This window comes from Cephus cinctus, unplaced genomic scaffold, assembly GCF_000341935.2.
Source record: "Cephus cinctus unplaced genomic scaffold, Ccin1 Ccin1_scaffold0315, whole genome shotgun sequence".
In the NCBI taxonomy this organism is placed as follows: Eukaryota; Metazoa; Arthropoda; class Insecta; order Hymenoptera; family Cephidae; genus Cephus; species Cephus cinctus.
This window is the reverse complement of record NW_014333017.1, coordinates 126,751-146,692: the sequence shown is the minus strand read 5'-3', so window position 1 is coordinate 146,692 and position 19,942 is coordinate 126,751. Positions and strand designations below refer to the sequence as shown.

At 40.1% G+C, this 19,942-nt stretch overlaps 1 protein-coding gene across 6 annotated transcripts in view; it reads left to right on the top strand.

The window, feature by feature from the left end:
* The first annotated feature begins 14 nt into the window (after positions 1 to 14).
* LOC107266446 (microtubule-associated protein futsch) overlaps positions 15 to 19,942 on the top strand; it is a 46,578-nt gene continuing 26,650 nt past the window's right edge. For all 6 annotated transcript variants that reach the window (XM_015736925.2, XM_025083709.1, XM_025083708.1 and 3 more), the window contains exons 1-2: positions 15 to 454; positions 2,758 to 2,964. In XM_015736925.2, the coding sequence (XP_015592411.1) occupies positions 2,760 to 2,964 (205 nt within the window). In that variant the 5' untranslated portion in view covers positions 15 to 454; positions 2,758 to 2,759. The remainder of the gene's footprint in view (positions 455 to 2,757; positions 2,965 to 19,942) is intronic.

Sequence of the window (19,942 nt, the reverse complement as noted above, 5' to 3'; positions counted from 1 at the left end):
ATATATATATATATATATATATATATATACACACACGAAAAGTATAATATCGAAAAGCAAGGGAAAGGTAAAAAACGAAGGATAAAAGAAGTTTTTGAAAATACTCGAAAAGAGGATATACCAAGTCGCTCGTTCTGTCATTTATCGTTATCCTCGATTTCGGTGAGGAGCACGGTTATTTTTCTTTGGGGGGGTCGAGGGGAAAAACGGGGGGGTGGTGGTGCTCATTTCGTTTTGACTACGTCCGTACGAAAGTCTGATAATCGGAAGGAGGTTGGAAGAAAAAGGACGGGAGAGTGAAGGAGGCCCTGTGGGCTCTCTAAGAATTCTTTCTCGTACCCTCTCTTTTCTTCCTTCGCGTTTACCTCGATTCGAGAATTTCGGCTGCCAATTCGTTTCTCATACGGCCTGAGGACAAATACACGGGATACGCTGGAAAGCGCGACGAGATAAGGTGAGTCATTTTATCGTGGCGCAATGTACGTAATTTGTAACGTTACTTACGTACCTGTCACTTTTTTTCTTCTGTGAAAATTGAAAATTTTTAAATAGACAATTTTTTTATTTATTCTTATCTTCCTTCAATCGCTCGATGATTCTTCGTGTCATTTATCAAATCGTTGTACCGATCTTTCGACGTCCTCCTTTCGCTGATAGTTTCGATCTTGACCGACTTACACAGTGATCCTTTGCCATTAAGATTTTGACTTGGTGATCTTAAGCCGTTTTTTCGAGTGATTAATTTTTTTATTTCCTTTTTTTTTTTTTTAATTTTTTATCTCACAATATGCATTTGACGTTTCGTCATCTCTTTTTGGTGATTTTTCAAAAAGTTGTCACATCCCCTGGATCTTGGTCTTTGAAATGATTAAGGTCGCACTAGTAAAATGATTGGTAGAAATTTTCTTAATTTTCCATGCTCTTAGCCAGCTTTTATCGACTTCGACACGGTTAAGTTTGGGAGGGGTGGTTACTAGGGGATTTTACTGCAGTGACATGTTAGGGTGGGGGCAAGATCGAAATTTTACTTTGTCAACTTGTCTCGTGTATCATTCGAATTCCAAGAGCCAGTCAGACGATACAGATCGATATAACGTTTAACTCGTCGATTCGTAGTGATAAATTTATCATTGAAGACCAAAAATGTCAGTGTCATTAAAATTTTGAATACAATTTGAAAATCGACCAATTATTCAATAGCGCGTTACAGGCTGACTAGAAAAATTTACCAAACTCAAAAACGATATTTGAAAGCGATTTTTTTCACTCGCTCACGAGCTCTGTCTTTTTGGATCAATGGATCTATATACCGGCAGAATCCTGCGCAATGGCTACGTCTTCCTCGAGAAAACGATCGGATAAATCCTGCGCAATAGGGTGCTCCTGTACTTCTTCCCGGCACGAGCTCAGTTACAGAGGAAATTTGGTGAAAATCTTACTAGAAAAAAGACTAGACACAACAAACTGCGAGAAAATATTCTGAAACTGCGACCGAGTAATATTGAAAAATAAAATTTTGAATTTTGAAAAATTTCTCATTCTCATCCCCCGGTTGTCTTTCAAATTGATCTGATAACAATCTCTTATTTTTTTTCACAATTTCAATTTTCGTTCAGTTCCTAGGGATATTTAAGGTACCGTCTTAAATAAGCATTAAAAAATATTACTAGCAATTTGTCGAATTTTTTTTTTAAATTACCGTTTTTAATAAAAAAAAAATTTCTTTGATTATTCACTGTCGGTAATCGGAGCCTCGATAATCAATTAATTTCCCACGTCAATGTCACGCGAGAAATTCAGTATTATTACTGTGACGTAATTCCTTCAAGACCAGTGAAACTATTGGGAAACAATAATTATCAAAAATCGTTTAAAATTTTTACTAAAAAATCGCTATCCGACCTACAGTAACAAGTAACACTTCCCGGTTACTAGGCGCTTATCGCATATGACTGTCCTATTACGTTTATAACGACGTGAAGTTGCAGAGTATGAAAAAAGAATATTCTAATATATCCCAATCGCTATGATAATTAATCATATCCCTGTAGGCAACAATTAAAAAATAAAGTCCCTATAACATAACCTTATAAACGTAACTAAGGACAATCTTATCTGACGTGAACTTAGCAATGTTTTATCTACCACGTTGGCAATGAGTCACATACCTATCGCGGGATTGAATTTTTCATTAATGGAAATTTATTTCGTACAGCGATTACTCGCCCTGGTAACGGATACAGTTTTTATACTAAATTTTCTCAATGACGAATAACTTCACGTCGTATCCATCCGTTGCCAACTTCAAACCACCGCATAGTGTTAGCATCATCGAAAGAATGTCATACGATAATAATTTTTCTAAATAACCCAACCTCAAAAAGCTCCTAAAAAATTTCGATACTAATGACTACTAATTAATCGTAAAACTAATACTTGTCTAATATATAAGCTTTTATGTAGTTTGCGGACAGATACGTGAGAGAAGATAAATAAACTTGAATTCGATAACCGTAGAACAGAATCGATCGCTCGCGGTCGAGAATATCGAATTTCCTGACGGTCGTTGTGAAAAATGTCCGATGAATGAACCGCGAGAGACATACGACTCTTGACGTTTTAATTAGTCTTTTAATACGGTTACTTTTTAATATGCCAATCAGCGGATGAAAAAATTTTGAATTTTTTTTTTTTTTCGATCTTGAACATTTGTATCCAACGCGTTTGAAATATCTTTGGTTGATTTTTATTTTCCAGGTATGAGTACCATGGATCCTGCCGGGGACGGGGGAGGGGGAGTCCCTGGCAACACAGAGCAACACTCTACGGCCATGACCAACTCCATTAATCAGCAACAGCAACATCCACCTCCCTCACCGCTAAGCGGATGTTACCTCCTTGTGGTACTTCCGGAACCTCACACAGCACAACACAAGGATCTGATCCTTAATCGACTGGCAAAGGGTTAGTACTTTACTGTTAACAGTAGAATTACCATTGAGATGACATGGATTAAATATAGGGGATGATCGCGTTCGGGCTAATCAATTGAAATAGGTTAGGATTCTAGGGAATATCCCTAGACGCCTAATACGACGATTCGGTACTCGAATAGCTCTTTTTTTAATTTCGTGTTGGCAAACCTGACGCTTTTACATTTGACGCATATGGGGTTACCAACCGAATCTAGTAACCTGCCAAGCAGGCTTGCCAACCCGACCATCCAATTTCTTGCGCCAATGCAATTACACGACGTGACCGACCCATTTTCTTATAAATTTGATTTTTTACGGTTGGCACCACTGAATGTCCCTAGTTGCGAATCTCTCTCCTCCTCGCTTTATTGCCCCGCACCAGCGCACGTTAAACCTCCGCGCTAAGGATAATTTCTTAGTCATCCTGCGAATTCTTGGCAATTTTGCTATCCCGACGTGGGACGGCAATATTCCGACCGGAAGTGACTACGTCACTGGATCGCAGTGTAAAATGAAAACTGGCCAGAGCGTGTCGACCTGTCGTTCGATGCTTTCCGCAATGCGCCATTGTCGATTCGACCGGCAACGACGACTCTTTGCTAACCTTAAGGCACCTTCGGCCTATTTGCACCGCGTGCGTCTACGCCAATGCCGCTAACCTAGGGACTTTCACTCGATTCCGAACTTTTGCCGAGAAACTTTTCTTTTCACGGGGAAAAATTTAATTTTCAGACAGTGATGGATCTTGTCCCTTAGCTACGTCATGCTCTCGTTAAATTTTCCTTAAATCTCGACGTGACTTCGTTCTTTTTTCTTTTTCATTAAAAAAAAAAAAAAATCAATATTTCCTTATTTGCGTCATCTTACTTCACCGTGAAGAATGTGATAGCTATTTTTTCTCTTGGTACATAACACAGCCAATGTATCTTACAGCCCCTATTATCCCTCGCGTAACATTTATCCTTATTTGTAGATCCATTAAATGCTTAAGAAGCAACCACAAATTTTGCTTTTAGCAAGAAATCCAAATATAATTTATTTGGCAATTATATTTGTCAATTAATAGGGTTGCCAATAATTTTCTTTTTTCTCGTCATTCCGTCATTGATTTACTTCCGAGCAAAAAAGTTCATCATCCAAGAGTTTCCGGTTTTGCTCTCGTTTTCGCAAGCCCCGCGGCTTTCCCGTCTGCCGCGTGTAAATTTAGCGGGTGGTGGTTGGTACCCGTGGAATGGTTGGTTCCCCTCTTCCCCCTCCACCCTTTCAACCACCCCTCTGCCCCTTCTGCCCAAAGACTATGAAATAAAAGACTAGATGCCTATCTACCTGTCAGTGTGTGCGTGCCTGTCACTTTACACGTGCAATTGACATATATATATATATATACAGTATACATACGCATATACAACGAAAGCACAAACTGTACATACGTACACGCATGTGCGTAATCTTTCGTATGAGTTCAGGCCTTAAATGCCTGTTTGTATTTATAGAGTCTGTCAGGCTCTTCGTGGAACCCCCTTTGCTTTTCCTTAAAGATACGGCCCTGTTCCCCCTTTCTCTATACCCTCGGTGTCTCTTCACGACTATTCCTCTCTCGCTCTCTCCTTCAGCACGTATCTTCCTCGCCAGGACGGTTTTGTCGCGAAAGGAATTCAAAGGGGAATAAATCGACTTGCCGTTTGGACGCCGAGGTCGTTTGCCACAACTGAAATAATTCATGGGTTTAAATAATAAAAAAAAAAAAATTTCTGTCAAATTTTGCAAAAAAATTTTTTTGTATACATTATACGATAAAACGAGACTGCGACGTCAACGTGGACATCGCATTTGGATTTGTGCGACGGCGCAAGTCTGTGCGGTTGATACGAGTGACGTGATCATCGGCAATATTGCAAATTGGGGCGGCATTGCACATGCACCCGATAGGCGTGGGGGGTTGGTCATTGTTTGTTATCGTGCAAAGTGCGATGCTTCGTGTTGCATAACTCTGAAAATTCGCAGGAGTAGATGCACCGTGACTTTTTTTAAATTTCCAACCGGCAGCTCCGTCCGACGGGAGAATTCGGAACTAACGATTTCACGGTTACTCGTCGCAGTCACTTTGAAGAGTCTTCAACGTTGACTTTCGGCTCCTTTACGAGTCTGAGAGAATTTTCTTTTTTTTTTTTCACCGAGTCTAAGACTCGAGGAAGATAAAATTGGATTTCGCGCTTGAAATTTTTCAAGACCATTTTTCAGCCCCACGTAACATCATCCTCGTTCGATCGAACCGACAAAGGGGATATGAATTTTCTCCGAGAGTCAAATGCGACTGGAATATCCGATAATGTCTTTGCCAGGTCATCGCGAAGACATCGTATGGACCTATAGATTCGGTATATCGTTTTGCAGGAAATTTAAATACCGGGTGGGAATAAAAAGCGTGAGCGCGCAAATTTTCAAATATACATCGCACGACACCTAAAGTAACGTAAAAGTACGGCAAAGTGCACGAAAGCTCGCGAAATACCGCGTGTCTATTTTCGCACATTCCACTCGTGTCTGCGGGTCATCGCCTCGAAATAACGTTCGCGATTCTTGACTTTTTTCTTTCATAGAAACGCGTCAACTCTCACGACTCCATAAGGGATGAAATAAACGAATCTACGATAGTCACTGAAATGTCTACGTGTTTCCCTTAATTGGCTATTTCCCAAACAAAACAGGGCTCGTGTCATTATCGTCCAATCTGATTTTGATTAAATGACAACAATAGTCCGCGCTCGATTTCGCAATCGTTCAACGAATTTCGATGACGCCTCGTAACCCGACGACGTCATTGACGACGATGACGCGATAACTGATACGATTAACAGTAAATTTCATACAGCTAATCTCGAGGCCCAAATTGCATAGTGATTGACTATTACCTTTGGGTGCGCTGACCAATCACAGGTCTGACCTTGACGTATTAAAAAAAAAAAGATGAACAATAAAAATTTGCAAAGTCCAAATTCAAATTTAATTAATTTTACAAAATCGAAACTCTGATTATAACAGCACGCCTGCTTTGGCACGTGTACGCAAGTTCACCGAGCGGTAACGAGGTGTAAATACGATTTTGATCTCGATAATAAAACACACATACGAACACGTGTTCGTCCAGAAGAGACATACGAAAATTGTAATTTGAGAGGGGCTGATTAACTATTAAATTTTCAATTAAAATAAACAACCTGGAAATTCCTCCAATCGTTATCAGTGGATGGAACAGGGAGACGTCCTTCAGCCAGGACGAGCGAAAGGTAATAAGGGCGCCCTGAGAGACGTGTGGAGAATAAATGTAGCATCTAGGTAAACGACTAGGCATATATGCTGACTTGGTAATTATAACTGGAGCAAATGAGTCTGGGGGTATATGAGGGCGAGGGGGGTGAAGGGGGCGAACGGTACCCAAGGCATGTACGTTCTAGGTACTGATTGTCATAGGAGCAGCGCAAACTAGGTGAATGCCAGGCGGATGTACGAGAGAGACGAGTAGAGTGACAGGTAGAATGTTGGGTCTGGTGCATCTATTGAATCAGGTGTACCAACCTAATGGCGAAGACCTGTAGTCTTTCTTTGGGTGTACGTAAGAGTGGAATGACGAATACTAGGAGGCAAGGGAGTTGGATTGGAGGACGAAGTTAGGGGACGTGAGAGAGGGAATAGAGAGCGCGAGAGAGAGAGAGAGAGAGAGAGAGAGAGAGAGAGAGCTAGAGAGCTAGAGAATCTGTAGCTTAATGCGGCATGCGCAGGTTGGTACCTGGCTACAGGCCACATCCCCGCAGTCCCAGGAACTCCGATCAATAATCCATCTAGTCGCTCGTGGGAAAAGCTGTCGCTAAGCCGAAATAACTATTCCTTCTTTCCCTTAAACTTCCCCTCTCTCTCTCACCCTCCTACCTTTTTTCCCCTAGTTTTCACTTTTTCACTCCCTTCGACTCTTACGCTCTTCCCGTTAACTTGACTCTCCTCAATTTGCTCCTAGGTCTTTGTGCCGTTTCAGCCACTTTGGTCTTGCTGCCTCACTGAGGTCATCATCGGCTTCCCGAAGCACGTTGCTGGGTACGTTGCCGTACTGAGGTCCTGATGAGATCGGAAAAAAATTTACCTACGCAATTGGCGAACACTCATATTGCCCGTATCGTACAAGATCATTGGACCTGATGAACATCATCAGACCCATCACTGATAACACTGACTGGTGGAGCCACGAGGCTTAGCAACTAACGAGTGACTCATGTGTCCCACCTACGTATGGTCCGCCGTCGGTTAGCTTACCCTGGGTCAGGTTCACTTGGGTTTGGTTAGGGCCTCTGCTTCGTACTCTGTGCGCCGGGCTGGGCTGGACTTTTATTCGACGGCTCTGACGAGGCGGGAAATTCGAATTCGTTCATGACTTCGGGACCCACTTGATGTCTGACTTGAAACATTTTTTTTTATTTTCACTTCCGTGGTCCGATGACTTTTGCAGTGTTGCCAATAACTTTTTTTTACTCGGTCGATCGTAACGGTTACTTGATTCGAAGAAGAGATTGGTGGCGCTATGGATGGTTTGGTTTTCATTTTTTTTTTTAATTTTTTTTTATATTTTTTTTTATCACTGACTGTCGGTACTTTTATTAATTATCTGATCTTACATTTTTTATCTGTCCTCCTTAATTAGAACATAATGGACAATGCCTGCTGGCTAAATAATTAATTTCGCATTTTTTTTTTTTTTTTTTCATTCATTCAGAAATATGGAAATCTATGATCGAAAAAAAATATATTACTCGAAAATATTAGTCCAGGTGTTCAACGACTCGCGGTTCAATTCGTTTAATCCACTTCGCAAATAAGTGCCGTAATTACAATCGTCACCCGCTATATAGCTAGCGCTCGAATGCAAAAATAACGAAGTACGAAAAGTAGCGAAATGCCGACTGCTTCGAGGAGCGTGTCTGCTTTTACCTGGGCGAGCAAAAATACCTCATTGTAACGTGAGGTAGAGAAAAAATGGTAAATAAAAAAATTGTTGGGCCTGAAAAAATGAGAAAAAGCTCTCTCGTAAAGCTTTGGATGGCTTATGGACACGCCTGCATAATATATACACGGTTCGCGTCACGTATCCATATATGTAGCTTACGTGCACGGTCTCTATGTACCATAGCTAAAGTAGGTACAGTGCGCGCAGTTCAGACAGAACGTACGTAAAGCAAGTATAAAATGTATATAGTCTACGCTGTATATATATATATATATATATATATATATATATATATATATATACACAAACGTGTTCAACAATAAAAAGAATTATCTAAAATATTCATTTTATAGACATGGCTGTGGAACAGGAACGAGTAGTTTTTCAGTATATAAACTATATATATTATATAGAGCAGGGTATATACAAAAAATGTATAATGCAAGAATATATATATATATTGAATATATGGAACATTCGTAAAACAGCCTTAAAATATATTTTCGATACGTGATATGTATAGGATACATTGAAGTCTGGTTAAAATATATACAGTAGATTTGACATAAGTTCTGTACTGTATGTATTGGGCCTGTACGAAGATTAATATGGTGTCGTGAACTCGTCTATACTGCACGAAGAGGAGTATATATTTAGGTGTGTATATACATATAGGTACATAGGAGTAATATAGGAAGGCATACTTGTCCGCATGAATCATAATTGAGGACACGAGGGGCGGTGAGAAAGTCATTGTTACACGATGCCATAATTCAGGTTTGATTTATGGGAATGGTTTTTCTTCGAGAATACACGAATATGGAATCAATAAAAAATGATTGACTGGTATCGATGGCGGATAAAATTTTTTTGGCATTTAGTCGTACAGATAAAAATTGAGTGTACAAATTTTTGAGGGGAATTTTTGTAAAATATTTTTTTTATACATTTTCTAATTTTTTGCAATTTTTTTGCCGGATTTTCTCAGTCATAATCCTAACGATAACGACCTTAATCAAGACAACGATTCGCAATTACCGGCCAGCCAAAGAGCTCTGTACACGATATCAAATTCTTGTCTGATACTCGTTCCTAATTTTCTACACGGTGTTCAGAATTTATTGGTAATCATTTTTTTTTTCCGATATTTATTCTCGAGAGGGATCGGTGTAACTTTTGAGGCAAGTATTGTCGACGGGCTGTGAACCGTAACGCGATAACCTGTCCGGAACCAGTTTCGAATCGGAGCATTGTCTTGAGAACTCGCGTGCGATGAAGCGAAATGTCAAAAGGTAGAGAGAGAGAGAGAGAGAGATAGAAAAGTCATAACTATAGAGGGAACGAGCGGAAGAAGAAATGAGAATAAAAGAGAGTGAGAGAGAGAACGAGAGATTACAAAAGATAACAGCTGGGCGGAGATTCGCGTTAAGATTTAATGCTTGTTTGCTGGACTTGAACCAGACTCGAACGAGACTTTGGAAAAATCGTAATTCGAACGGCCGTCTAGCCATAAGGCACCGTGGAGAATTCTATTTAAACTTGTCAAAGGACTTTTTCACTTTCCAGATTATCCGGCGATTATCGCCCTCTGGCGACATTGAACGGAATGCTCCATTCGTAAAATTGAATTCTTTTCACGATCTTCAATATGCTCTCGGAACTATTTGAGTCTTTCGTATTTATTCGGATCATATTTGCGTGTCTGGCTCTACGAGAGGATGGTAATCGGTTTCTTATATATATATATATATATATATATATATATATATATTTTTTTTTTTTCCCCTATGACTTTAGAATATTATATCCGTTCTATATATCTATCGGTGCGTTCATTGACTGTGGATAGGTGCAATTTTCTTGGCCGTAACTCAATATGGCTTTGCTATATTTAACGAGGCATTCGAGCGTCCTCCGAGACGTCCGATTCCCGACACGCCTTGCGTCGAGTTCGTTGCCAACCGTTTCCCCTTCGTTCTTGAACCTGACCCCAAGAGAGACATGACGGACACAGTCAGCCCCGAGAATTTCGGCATTCGAAATAGATTTTCATACTTAGCCGGAGCGCCACTTGGCACTTGGCCTTGTTATCCCATTAGTTTTCAAAACCCCATTGCAGATCTGCATACGTGCAATGAGTATATATACAAAAATAATTGAAAATTTTGAAAAACTTTTTTTCGTCATTCCTAAAAACTTTTCTTTTAAATACCACACCAAGGTTCGAGTTACGACAAATATGCAGTGTTGCCAATTATTTTTGTTTGCATATACACTCAACGCTTCTCGGGTCACTTGTAGTTTTCGAAAGTTCACTGCCGATCGGATGGAATAAATTTTCTTTTTTATTTTCGTATCCTACTCATCGGTTACGTACGCACTGCTGGCACGTGCAGGAAAGTAAAAAATTGTTTTTTGATTAATTACCACAAAAGTCCCTATATACGATCGACGTCCTTCCGATTAATTATATTAAATAATTTACCAGACGTCCGTCATGTATACCGGATATATAGTAATTTCTATAGTCCATACGAGTTAACGTGTCCACGTATCCGACGCTGGGATCATCTAGTGACATTCTAGGGTATTTTTTCGTTGGTCCCAAGTACTCGTCTACGTAAATCGCACTAAATTATATTGGATTGTCTAGCAAACAGAACCGCGAGCTCAGTTCGACAAGTGGCTCGTTTAAAGCAGAGTCTAGTGGATTCAAGTAGAAAAGCGGCAAGGACAATCGTGCTGGGAGTCAAGATAGAAAGAGTGAGAGAGAGAGAGAGAGAGAGAGAGAGAGAGAGAGAGAGAGAGAGTGAGAGCAAGTGGAAAAGATAAAGAAAGATAAAGAGTGAGCAAGAGCGTATCGCCAGAGAGAGAAAGAGAGAGAGAGAGAGAGAGAGAGAGAGAGAGAGAGAGAGAGAGAGAGAGAGTGAGAGCAAGTGGAAAAGATAAAGAAAGATAAAGAGTGAGCAAGAGCGTATCGCCAGCGTACAGGAGCAAGTGAGACAGGGACAGAATTCGGATACGGTTTAACTTGAAATAGGCCTTCTTACGTCATCGTCGACCCATGCTTCACTGCACAGCCGTACATTTTATCTGCTACTGTTTCTCTTTTTTTTTTCTCTCTTCTTTGCCGTTTTGTCTTATTTTCGCAAATTCTCCCAAGCACTCCACGTTCACAAGGATTCGTGACCGCGCTTTTTTTTTTTTACTTTTTACCCAATCTTTTTTTTTTCTTCCTGCACCCAATCACATCTGCTCGGCCTGTTTTGCCGTTTTTCTCACAAGCCGCGTTTCCATCGACGGGAAACGATTTTACTGTGCGAATTTCATAATGGCGATATCGGTCGTTCAATTCGTATAGTGAGTCACGCGTAACGAGACTCTCGTATGTTGGTGGACATTTGGGGGGGTTTTTGGAGGCGGGGAAAGGGGGGGGGGCAATAAAAAAATTTATTAACCGAGTGGAAGAAGAAAATTGTGGGGTTCTCAATTCCGCGGAGGCGGAATTGACGTTTAAAGGAATTGACGTAATAACAGATGGCAGTTAACGGGTGGAGACTGTTTTCATGTTTCTTTAGCATTATCACCTTTTCAAATGTTTCGATATCCTTTTGGACGAAATTAATGACCGTAATAATTTCTTTGACAATTATCAGACTTACTCTCGCATCCGTTTCAACGTTGCCTTCTGGTCCAATTGTGATTAAAACTGAAATATTGTATTTAAAAAAAATTTTTTGTTGCACATTTTTTCTTATCGATATATAAATTTTGGGTTTATCGCTTGATTATTCTGACGTATGAGATGCGTTGTATCGTCAGGACGTCGGGTAAATAAATTTTGGGATCTGTCAGCCGGAAGTGACAGTAATGGATGATGACGTAGTGGGGCAAAGAGAAAAGAGTGATCACGGGTGTTGAATGTTAGACGTGGAATTATGAGTGACGAGGGAAAAGACGAATATTAGGGAAGATAACAAAAAAATGGGAAACCAGACTGACGATTAATGAAGATGAAAAATTAGAAAATTTTTTAAAAATTCGTTTATGCTACATTTTTAAGAGACTGGAAGATTATTCATGCTTATATATATGTATTAGTCCTATGTTGTGGCAGTCTAGACGGCAGGCAGCCATCTTTATTTTTTTCCTAGATTATGAAAACTACGTTCCTTGACCTCACCTGCCTACTCCTTCTCTTCTTTCTTATTATTCCTTTTACTTTCCTCTTCACCTATCCGCTTCTACTTGCTTTTATTCCTTTTCTCTTTCTACTCCCACAAACACCTCTGACTCATTCTGTCTCGAGAACGAGACTCGGTAAATGTAACAATTTTTTTTTGAAAAATATTTTATGACCGGATGAAAAAAATATGATTTTTTGAAATTACAATTTTCTATTTTGGAATTACTCTTTTTCAAAATACTGTGCCGTATCTTTGAAGATCGGGGCAGTGCTGTAAGGCGAAGTAAATTTCGAAAGGGTCGAAGAGGGTAGGATCTTTTGGGATAGAAGGGAAGACCAAAAAAAATGGGTAAATTTTGGATTCCCGATGGCTTTGTTGTCGCTTCCTGTCAACGAAGCTGACTTCCCTTACCCTCCTTTCTTCCTAATATTTTTAGACTTGTTTGTTATTTCGATCCACGGGGTAGTCTTATTTTTATCCCTTAGCATGTGGATGGGGCTTAATGATTTCTCAGAGGGAACGAGTTCTTTTTTTTTTCCTCTTCTCGTAACCCCATACGGCCCCCATCGCGACGTAAACACCCTAGACACCGTGATCTGCTTCTTGTATTGTATTTTTTTTTTTTTTTTTTTCGAAAAAAAAACCTGACGAACTTTGAATAGGGGTAATTCATTTTTTACAACTCACTCACCAATTTACACGGGGTCGATGGGCACTTACCCGTGTAAATTCTCTTTAAAATAATTTTGTGATTATTTTTCAAAATTTCATTCAATCATTTTGGGTCTGATGTAAAAATTGAGGTAGGTCGGAATCGCTGATAAATGCGACTGATTCGGTATCATTTGCTTTCTTGTGACTTTTTAACAAGTACAATCAGCTGAATGTGAGAGGAGCACTGATTATTTCAGACTATTTTTTTCACGTTCGGCTCCTCTTCTATTTATTTTTGAAAAAACTGATCTACGTTAGATTGGGTTAGGTTATGTTTATCTTTCGCAAGATAAATCCAAGATAAACGAACGAACTACTTTGCGATGCAATTTTTAATTCGTTTCTTCAAGATTCCGTAAATCGCTGTTTTTCATGGCTAAGTACGTCGAAGGAAAAAAATTTTTTTTTTTTCGAAAAATAACTCGCTTCCTAATCACTCTCTTCGTCTCTCATTCTCACTTTAATTAACTACCCAGAGATAATTAGTCGCAGGATGTTTTTCTTCTCCCTTAAAGATATATCTAGAGTTTCTTAGTTTCTTTTACAATAGCAATTTACAGTCTAATTATACCCTAGAAAAAGCATAATAGCCAATCATTTTTTATCAAATTACAAACGTACAGACACGAATTTCTATCCTCGTATGTATATATAAACAATAAAAAAATAATATTATTAAAAATTATTTATAATGCTTTTTCAATTTACAGAAAGAAACTTGCAAAGGACGTGGCTGCTTGTAATAAAATCATTAAACTGTCGCCTGTTATAACACCCTTAGAAATTTGACAAGTATCACTCGTACTTAAAGTTTAATATGAATCGATTAATTTATATCCTGGAAAAATAAAATTAAGTATTGGAATGAAATTGATCTAGCTTGTGTATATAATGAGCGATTAATTACTAAATTAGTACTAATTACGATAATCAGATATTGATAACTTGAGATCGTAATTTCAGACACCTTTTCGTGTGACTGATGTAGGTCATGTACTTTATGCTCGACTTGTACGATTTAAATTTGGGCGTGGTTATCACATAACATTTTTTCTTATCGTATAGATTTGAGCGAACAGGATGAAATTTTTTTCAAAAGTGCCAACAAATTTTCACCTCAAATTGTCGAGTTAATACATCATTATTTTTTTTTTGGTGGTAAATTTTAATAATTTTTGAACCGACTGTACGAGTACAGTCCGAGGCAAAAGTTATTCGCTGTGTTTAGATTGACGATTAAAATTCTAATGACGTGCGCACCTTTCGCCAAATAAGTCGGTAGAAAAGTGACGTAATGGCGTCGCTTCTTGAATAAAAAATTATTGTCTTCTCCCGGTACAAAATATCGTCAGCGGAATTTCAGTCCCTGCGCGTTGTTCGTGCATCCGGTTTACGTAATGTCTGTTTAATTGCAATTGAGGAGAAGGCTGGTTGGTTAAATGACATTTTGAAAGAGAGACACGTGACACGGGTTGGGTATATTTGATCGGCCGACGATTCGAGCAATTCTGGGTACACGATGTGGATGTGCCTTTATTGACGGAAGAGGTATATCACGTGCCTCTATCCATTCTCACGTATACACGAAGCGGTAATTGCGATAAAAATATACGGGGATTGAATTCGTAATTTGCAACAGACTTCGCATTATTGTTAATCGGTTATCCGTAAATTACGGCGTTGGCCTAGTTTTGCGTAACAGGCGAATAAATGGATTTGGATTATACGCGAGGGAGCCGAGAGAAAGAAGAAAAAAAAATATTGGCAGGAAATTCAAAAAGTCTCCCGGCCCCTACTCCTGGAAATATATGAAAAACGTGACTAATGAAAAAAATTTTTTGAAAAAAAAAAACAAATATTTTTAACAATAAAATTTTTCCAAAAAAATCGTACACTCGATTGAAATTGAAAAAATCCACGAAATACCGAAAAATATCTGTATTTCGGGTAAAAGCGATCGATCGTCGCCATTAGAAACACTTGTTTGGCGATGCGTGACAGAGCTACAAGGGGGTTGAAATATCCTGGGTAATTTTATCCATAAAAAGGATGTATAATAGATGTGTGGTATTACTGGGTAGGGTGACCCTTAAATATGGTAAGGGTTGCAAAGAAAAAACGGTAGCGTTACGAAAAGTAACATGATAATTTACCACAGTCGGTAATGAAGGTATCGGTGAGTCATTGTTAAGGTCACCGAATCCTAACCTCTAATATTGCATGAGTCAGTCTCACGAGGACTGCCACTGGTTTCTGAGGTCCCGCGAGAATTTCGGGAATGATCATTTATCTAGTGACATTTCGGTATGCCGAGATGAGAATAGAGAGAGGGGTTCCTTTTTTCCCCTAGCCATGAATAAATCTACGTTCTATCTTAACGTTATTGAGCATCCACCCTCCGCACAATACTCGACGTCGGCTGCGGACATGTGTATGGGACTTAATGGCAGATTCACAGGCAATGCTTTTCGCGGACAATGGAGCGCGATAAAATCATTTTATTGGCACTTTGCTTGGTAGCCCTCGAACAGGGGATGAAAGTCCCTAGACCGAAAGTATTCTTGGCCATACTTTTTTTCTATCCAAAATCACTACGTGGCTCCCCTCCTATTACCCAGACTGGTCCATATCCTATTTAATCTTAACGATACTGCTTATCCAAAGTGCATTTTCTGGCGATGAAAAAAAAAAAAAGAAGAATTTCAATATCGTAAAACCTAATTTCACTCACGTATGATAAAACCGTCACTTTGGATCATCCTCGAAATGTCAACCTAACCTAATATTTCAGGGCACTTTAGCAGATTCAAAAGTCAGGTCAGGTTAAACGTAAAATCCAATTACGTCACAAGTGTTCAGATAGCATATATAAATATACACAGTACTTAAATGGTATACGAGTATGCTGAACGACATACGTTTGAATTTGCCGCCTTGTCCGATGAAGTAAAAGTGACGTTCTAACTATAGAAGCAAAAGTATGGCTGCTAGCTTGTACCCCGTTCCCCTACTCCCCCTCGTCGCCGCCCAGCGGAAAGTCGAGACATCCCCGGGACACCCCCTTTGGCATCAAACCGTTCACGTTTGCGTTTCTCGCTTTGCGTTTTTTAGCGTCGCCAACGGAGAATGCTGGGTTTGGCCCGCGTCCTATGTTTAGCCATGGCTCGTGTCCCTTGTTCCTTCTGGGTCTGTATGGTCGGTCGCTGTGAACGGGCCTTTATCGTGCGTACTCGTTCACGACGTGACTATTTCAGTGCCTTCTCCTCTCGTATGGCTGGACGAAAAAAATATACCTACACGTACCCATACTGCACCGGAACCATATATATATATATATACGTACATAACCTCCTGGCGAGCATCCTAGACCGTTCACAAAATTATACCGGGGAGCCAAGAAGTAGAAGAAGAAGACGAAAGAGAAGAAGTGCTCTTTGATATTTCGTGATGCACGTGCCGCTTACCGAATACTAACCGTGGCACTATCTTACATATCCTTTGTTCTTGCAATAGGGTCAAAAGGTTTCCTCGAAAAATGCTGACGGTCCTCGTTCCGACGCGTCGCGACGCCAATTGCTTCCCATCGATCGACGACGCTTCTACACTCGTACTACCACGTGTATACCCTTACAGTCTTACATCGCTCTGCTTCTTTTTCTCGTACCGTTGGACTTTCTTAATCAAAACGCTTTAGGTGGTTCATTCCATTTTTTGAACTATTACGTCATGGAATGTTCTAGAAGCTTCGAGAATCATCGGGCTGAGGTTTATATTAGTATTTAACGAAGTAGGTGTTCAGGAAAGTTTACCGTGCTTATCGAGTTTTCGCGGAGTTTGGAAATTATTTTATGAAATTTACGGACTTACGGGAGACAATCGTGGTTGATGGTAATTGATGCATGTGCAGGGACGGATGCTGAATTAAAATTATCCTCAAGCATTTTATTTGTCATTTTTATGTTTTAGCCGTGATTTATTTTTGGGGTAGATGAGTCAATTTTTCTTACCTGTTTGCGTAGGATCTTGGTCATTTTAATTTGAGGGGATTGAGGTGTCGAGTTAATTTTTTTTTTTTCGGGCAGAAACAATATTTTCTTTACTCGACTTTTATTTTTAGCCAGTTCTGTGACTGGTATTTACGTGGGTTTTATGTGTCTAATATTTCACGTGTTTGGAAACACGTGTTTCAGTTTTCGCAATAGAATGCACGTTTATCTGAAATATGAATGACGTATGTAGAATGGAGTATAATACAATACCTTTCAAAATATTACATACCTTCAACGTTTACGCTCTCATTCACACCAGTGTCGATAGAAACAAAAAAATTAATATTTTCTCGGCAGCCACAACAGTGGGCCATAAATATCTATGTACACATGTACTTTTCTGCTATGTACTGTATACTTTGTATGTTACAGGAAAACGATTTATCTCTAAATATATACTGTAACGTAATTCTTTTTCGTGACCTCGCGAGAACTGTACGAATCGAGAACTTGCTATACCGTAGCGAAACGCGGCTAGAAAAACTATCAACAAATAGCACGGAAGCGCGATGTCCCTCGTGACACCTCGGTCGGTGCTCCGAGACAGACTGCTTTGACAATAGTCAAACTGCAATAGCCAAATGCCAAATCCGAGAACTAATCATTCTGATTGGTCGAGAGCCTTATAACCGGTAATTCTTCCATCTCCTTCGAGTAGTCCCTTTAAACCAAATCGAGAGCGTTCCTTAGCGAATCGGTACGTAACTCCTGCAGATCCTCCACGGCCGCTTCCCCAGGGCATCGGGCGACAGCTGGGCACCACATCCTAAACTCGGGCAGGAGGTTCCTCTCCTGCCCTTAACCGTATCAAAACTACCTCCGCCCGCTCTTCAGCCCTTTGCCCATCTCCAGCGGAGCGCCGGTATCTCACCCGGGCTTCCGCCGGTCCGTGGAGACGTCTCCGTCGGGTCGTCTCCTCTGCCGGGCAACTCGGTACGTCGAGACTCTCTCCCCACGGCAGATTCGAGCACCTCGACCTCAACTAAACAATAACGAAATCTTACGAGAGCCTTGACATAACTATACTAATCAACCCGAGAGCGCAGCTCTTGAGCAGGGTGGCGACCCGAAGGGAACCAGAAATCGAGAACGTTATCTGTATCGGTAACCGGAGCCGCCTTGGGACCGTGATTCGAAAAATCACGTCATAATACATATATGCAAAATATATTGTACAGTACATGCACGATAGAAATGCATCAAAGTGCATTTCCGTGAAAAGGAAAAAAAAAACCTATACACATATCAGAGCAATTCGCGATGTTCTGACGCATTCGTGCAAAATGCGAATCGAGGTCAAATTTTTTAGTAAAAAAAATATTTTGGAAAATTCACCGCTCCTTAGTATCCGGACAGACGGGAGAAAGATATTAAAAAATCTTGTACAGCATACAAGGCATAGACCAAACATTAATTATCTCTGGCTAATTAATTTTCTTAATCACGCCCCACACATTGAATCGCGATTGTATTATTTTTAATACAATAAATTAACGTTACGAAAAATGTTTTAATATATTTTCAATACATTCGCGGACACCCATGACGCCTCGTGATGTTAATTATTTTGCAGATTCTAACGATCCACAGCGCCACTGCTGTACGGCCGATAATAACACTAATTGGTTGCCTAATTAAAAGTACTGCAGGTACAGTTGGCCGCTCGGTAATTAAATAATAACTAGGGTGACTCGTTCCGCGTAAAATATGCATCGTAACGCATCGACGGATTTATATAAATTTTTAAAATATTTTTTCATTGATTTTTATTACCAACTTAATATTAATTATTCAAGTATCTCGCGCGTGGTTAAAACATTTTCGAGCGTTATTGACACTAATTTTAAAATACCTGCTAATGGGAGTAAGGCGGAGGGGGTGCTGTTCGTTGGTGGTAGCTGCTAATATATCGGCTATCGGAAAGAATGGGGTGGAGGTGTGGGGGGTTGGTAAGCATTATGAGGCGCGGCTCCTGACACGGCTTCTCTTGTATCACCCTTGGGGCTTCCGATCAATTTGACATAGAGTGAAGCGACCCTTCTAGCTGGTTCCCTTGGCTCTGCTGCTCCCAGGTAGAACAATTCGAACTTGAAACACTCCCGATCCTCGATAGGATCCGTTTTGTTATTTATACTTGGATATGTAATTTTTTTTTTTAAATTGAGTAAAAACTGAAGTGACCCTTCTAGCTGGTTCTCTTGACTCTGCTGCTCCCAGGTAGAACGATTGGAACTTGAAACACTCCCGATCCTCGATAGGATCCGTTTTGTTATTTATACTTGAATATGTAAATTTTTGTTAAATTCAGAATTTTTGGGGGATAATTAATTCGAAGAGCCTGTAGCACCTTGTAATATAAAATATTGAAGGGGATGAGGTTTTATTAAATGAATATAAATATAGGGGTAGTTGCAGCCCCGATTGAAGAACTGGCCCAATATATTTCTTATGACTGCGTGGAACTTGGTCGATTTCGTGATTGCAAATCGATCGGCCCAAAAGCCTGTTCCACGTGTCGTATCGTTTTATCGATTGACAGGGATAATAATATTTATTGTTTTCGAGAGAGTTCAATTTGAAAATAATTATTTGCGAATAATTTTGAAGTTCGCGGTTGCTGTAAAAATATGTGGGATATAGAATTTTTGACGGGTTAAGAAATGAGGGTGAGACACGTGGTGGCGAATGGTAGAATTCGTAGTTTCTTTTTTGAATGTTCTTGCGCGGCCTTTTTTTTCGTGGATCACGACAGCGGCGACAAGTGTCGAGAATAGGGGTTGAAATTCTCGAGGGGTTTCTCCTTGGATAACTTTTTTTTTTGAAAGGACCTCGATGAGCTTGCAGGTGACGTCGAAGACTCCAGAGGGGTTAACAGTCGAAAGTCGAGTATCTTCGAAGCGGAGGGTTGGTGAAAATTCGCAGGGGGTCGCGTGGAATAGTTGGGGTGAGGTTGGAACGTCGAGAGGTCAGGGGATGAAGAAGCCGATCGATTCCCGGCTGGTGAGAACCACGTGACCCGGGGGG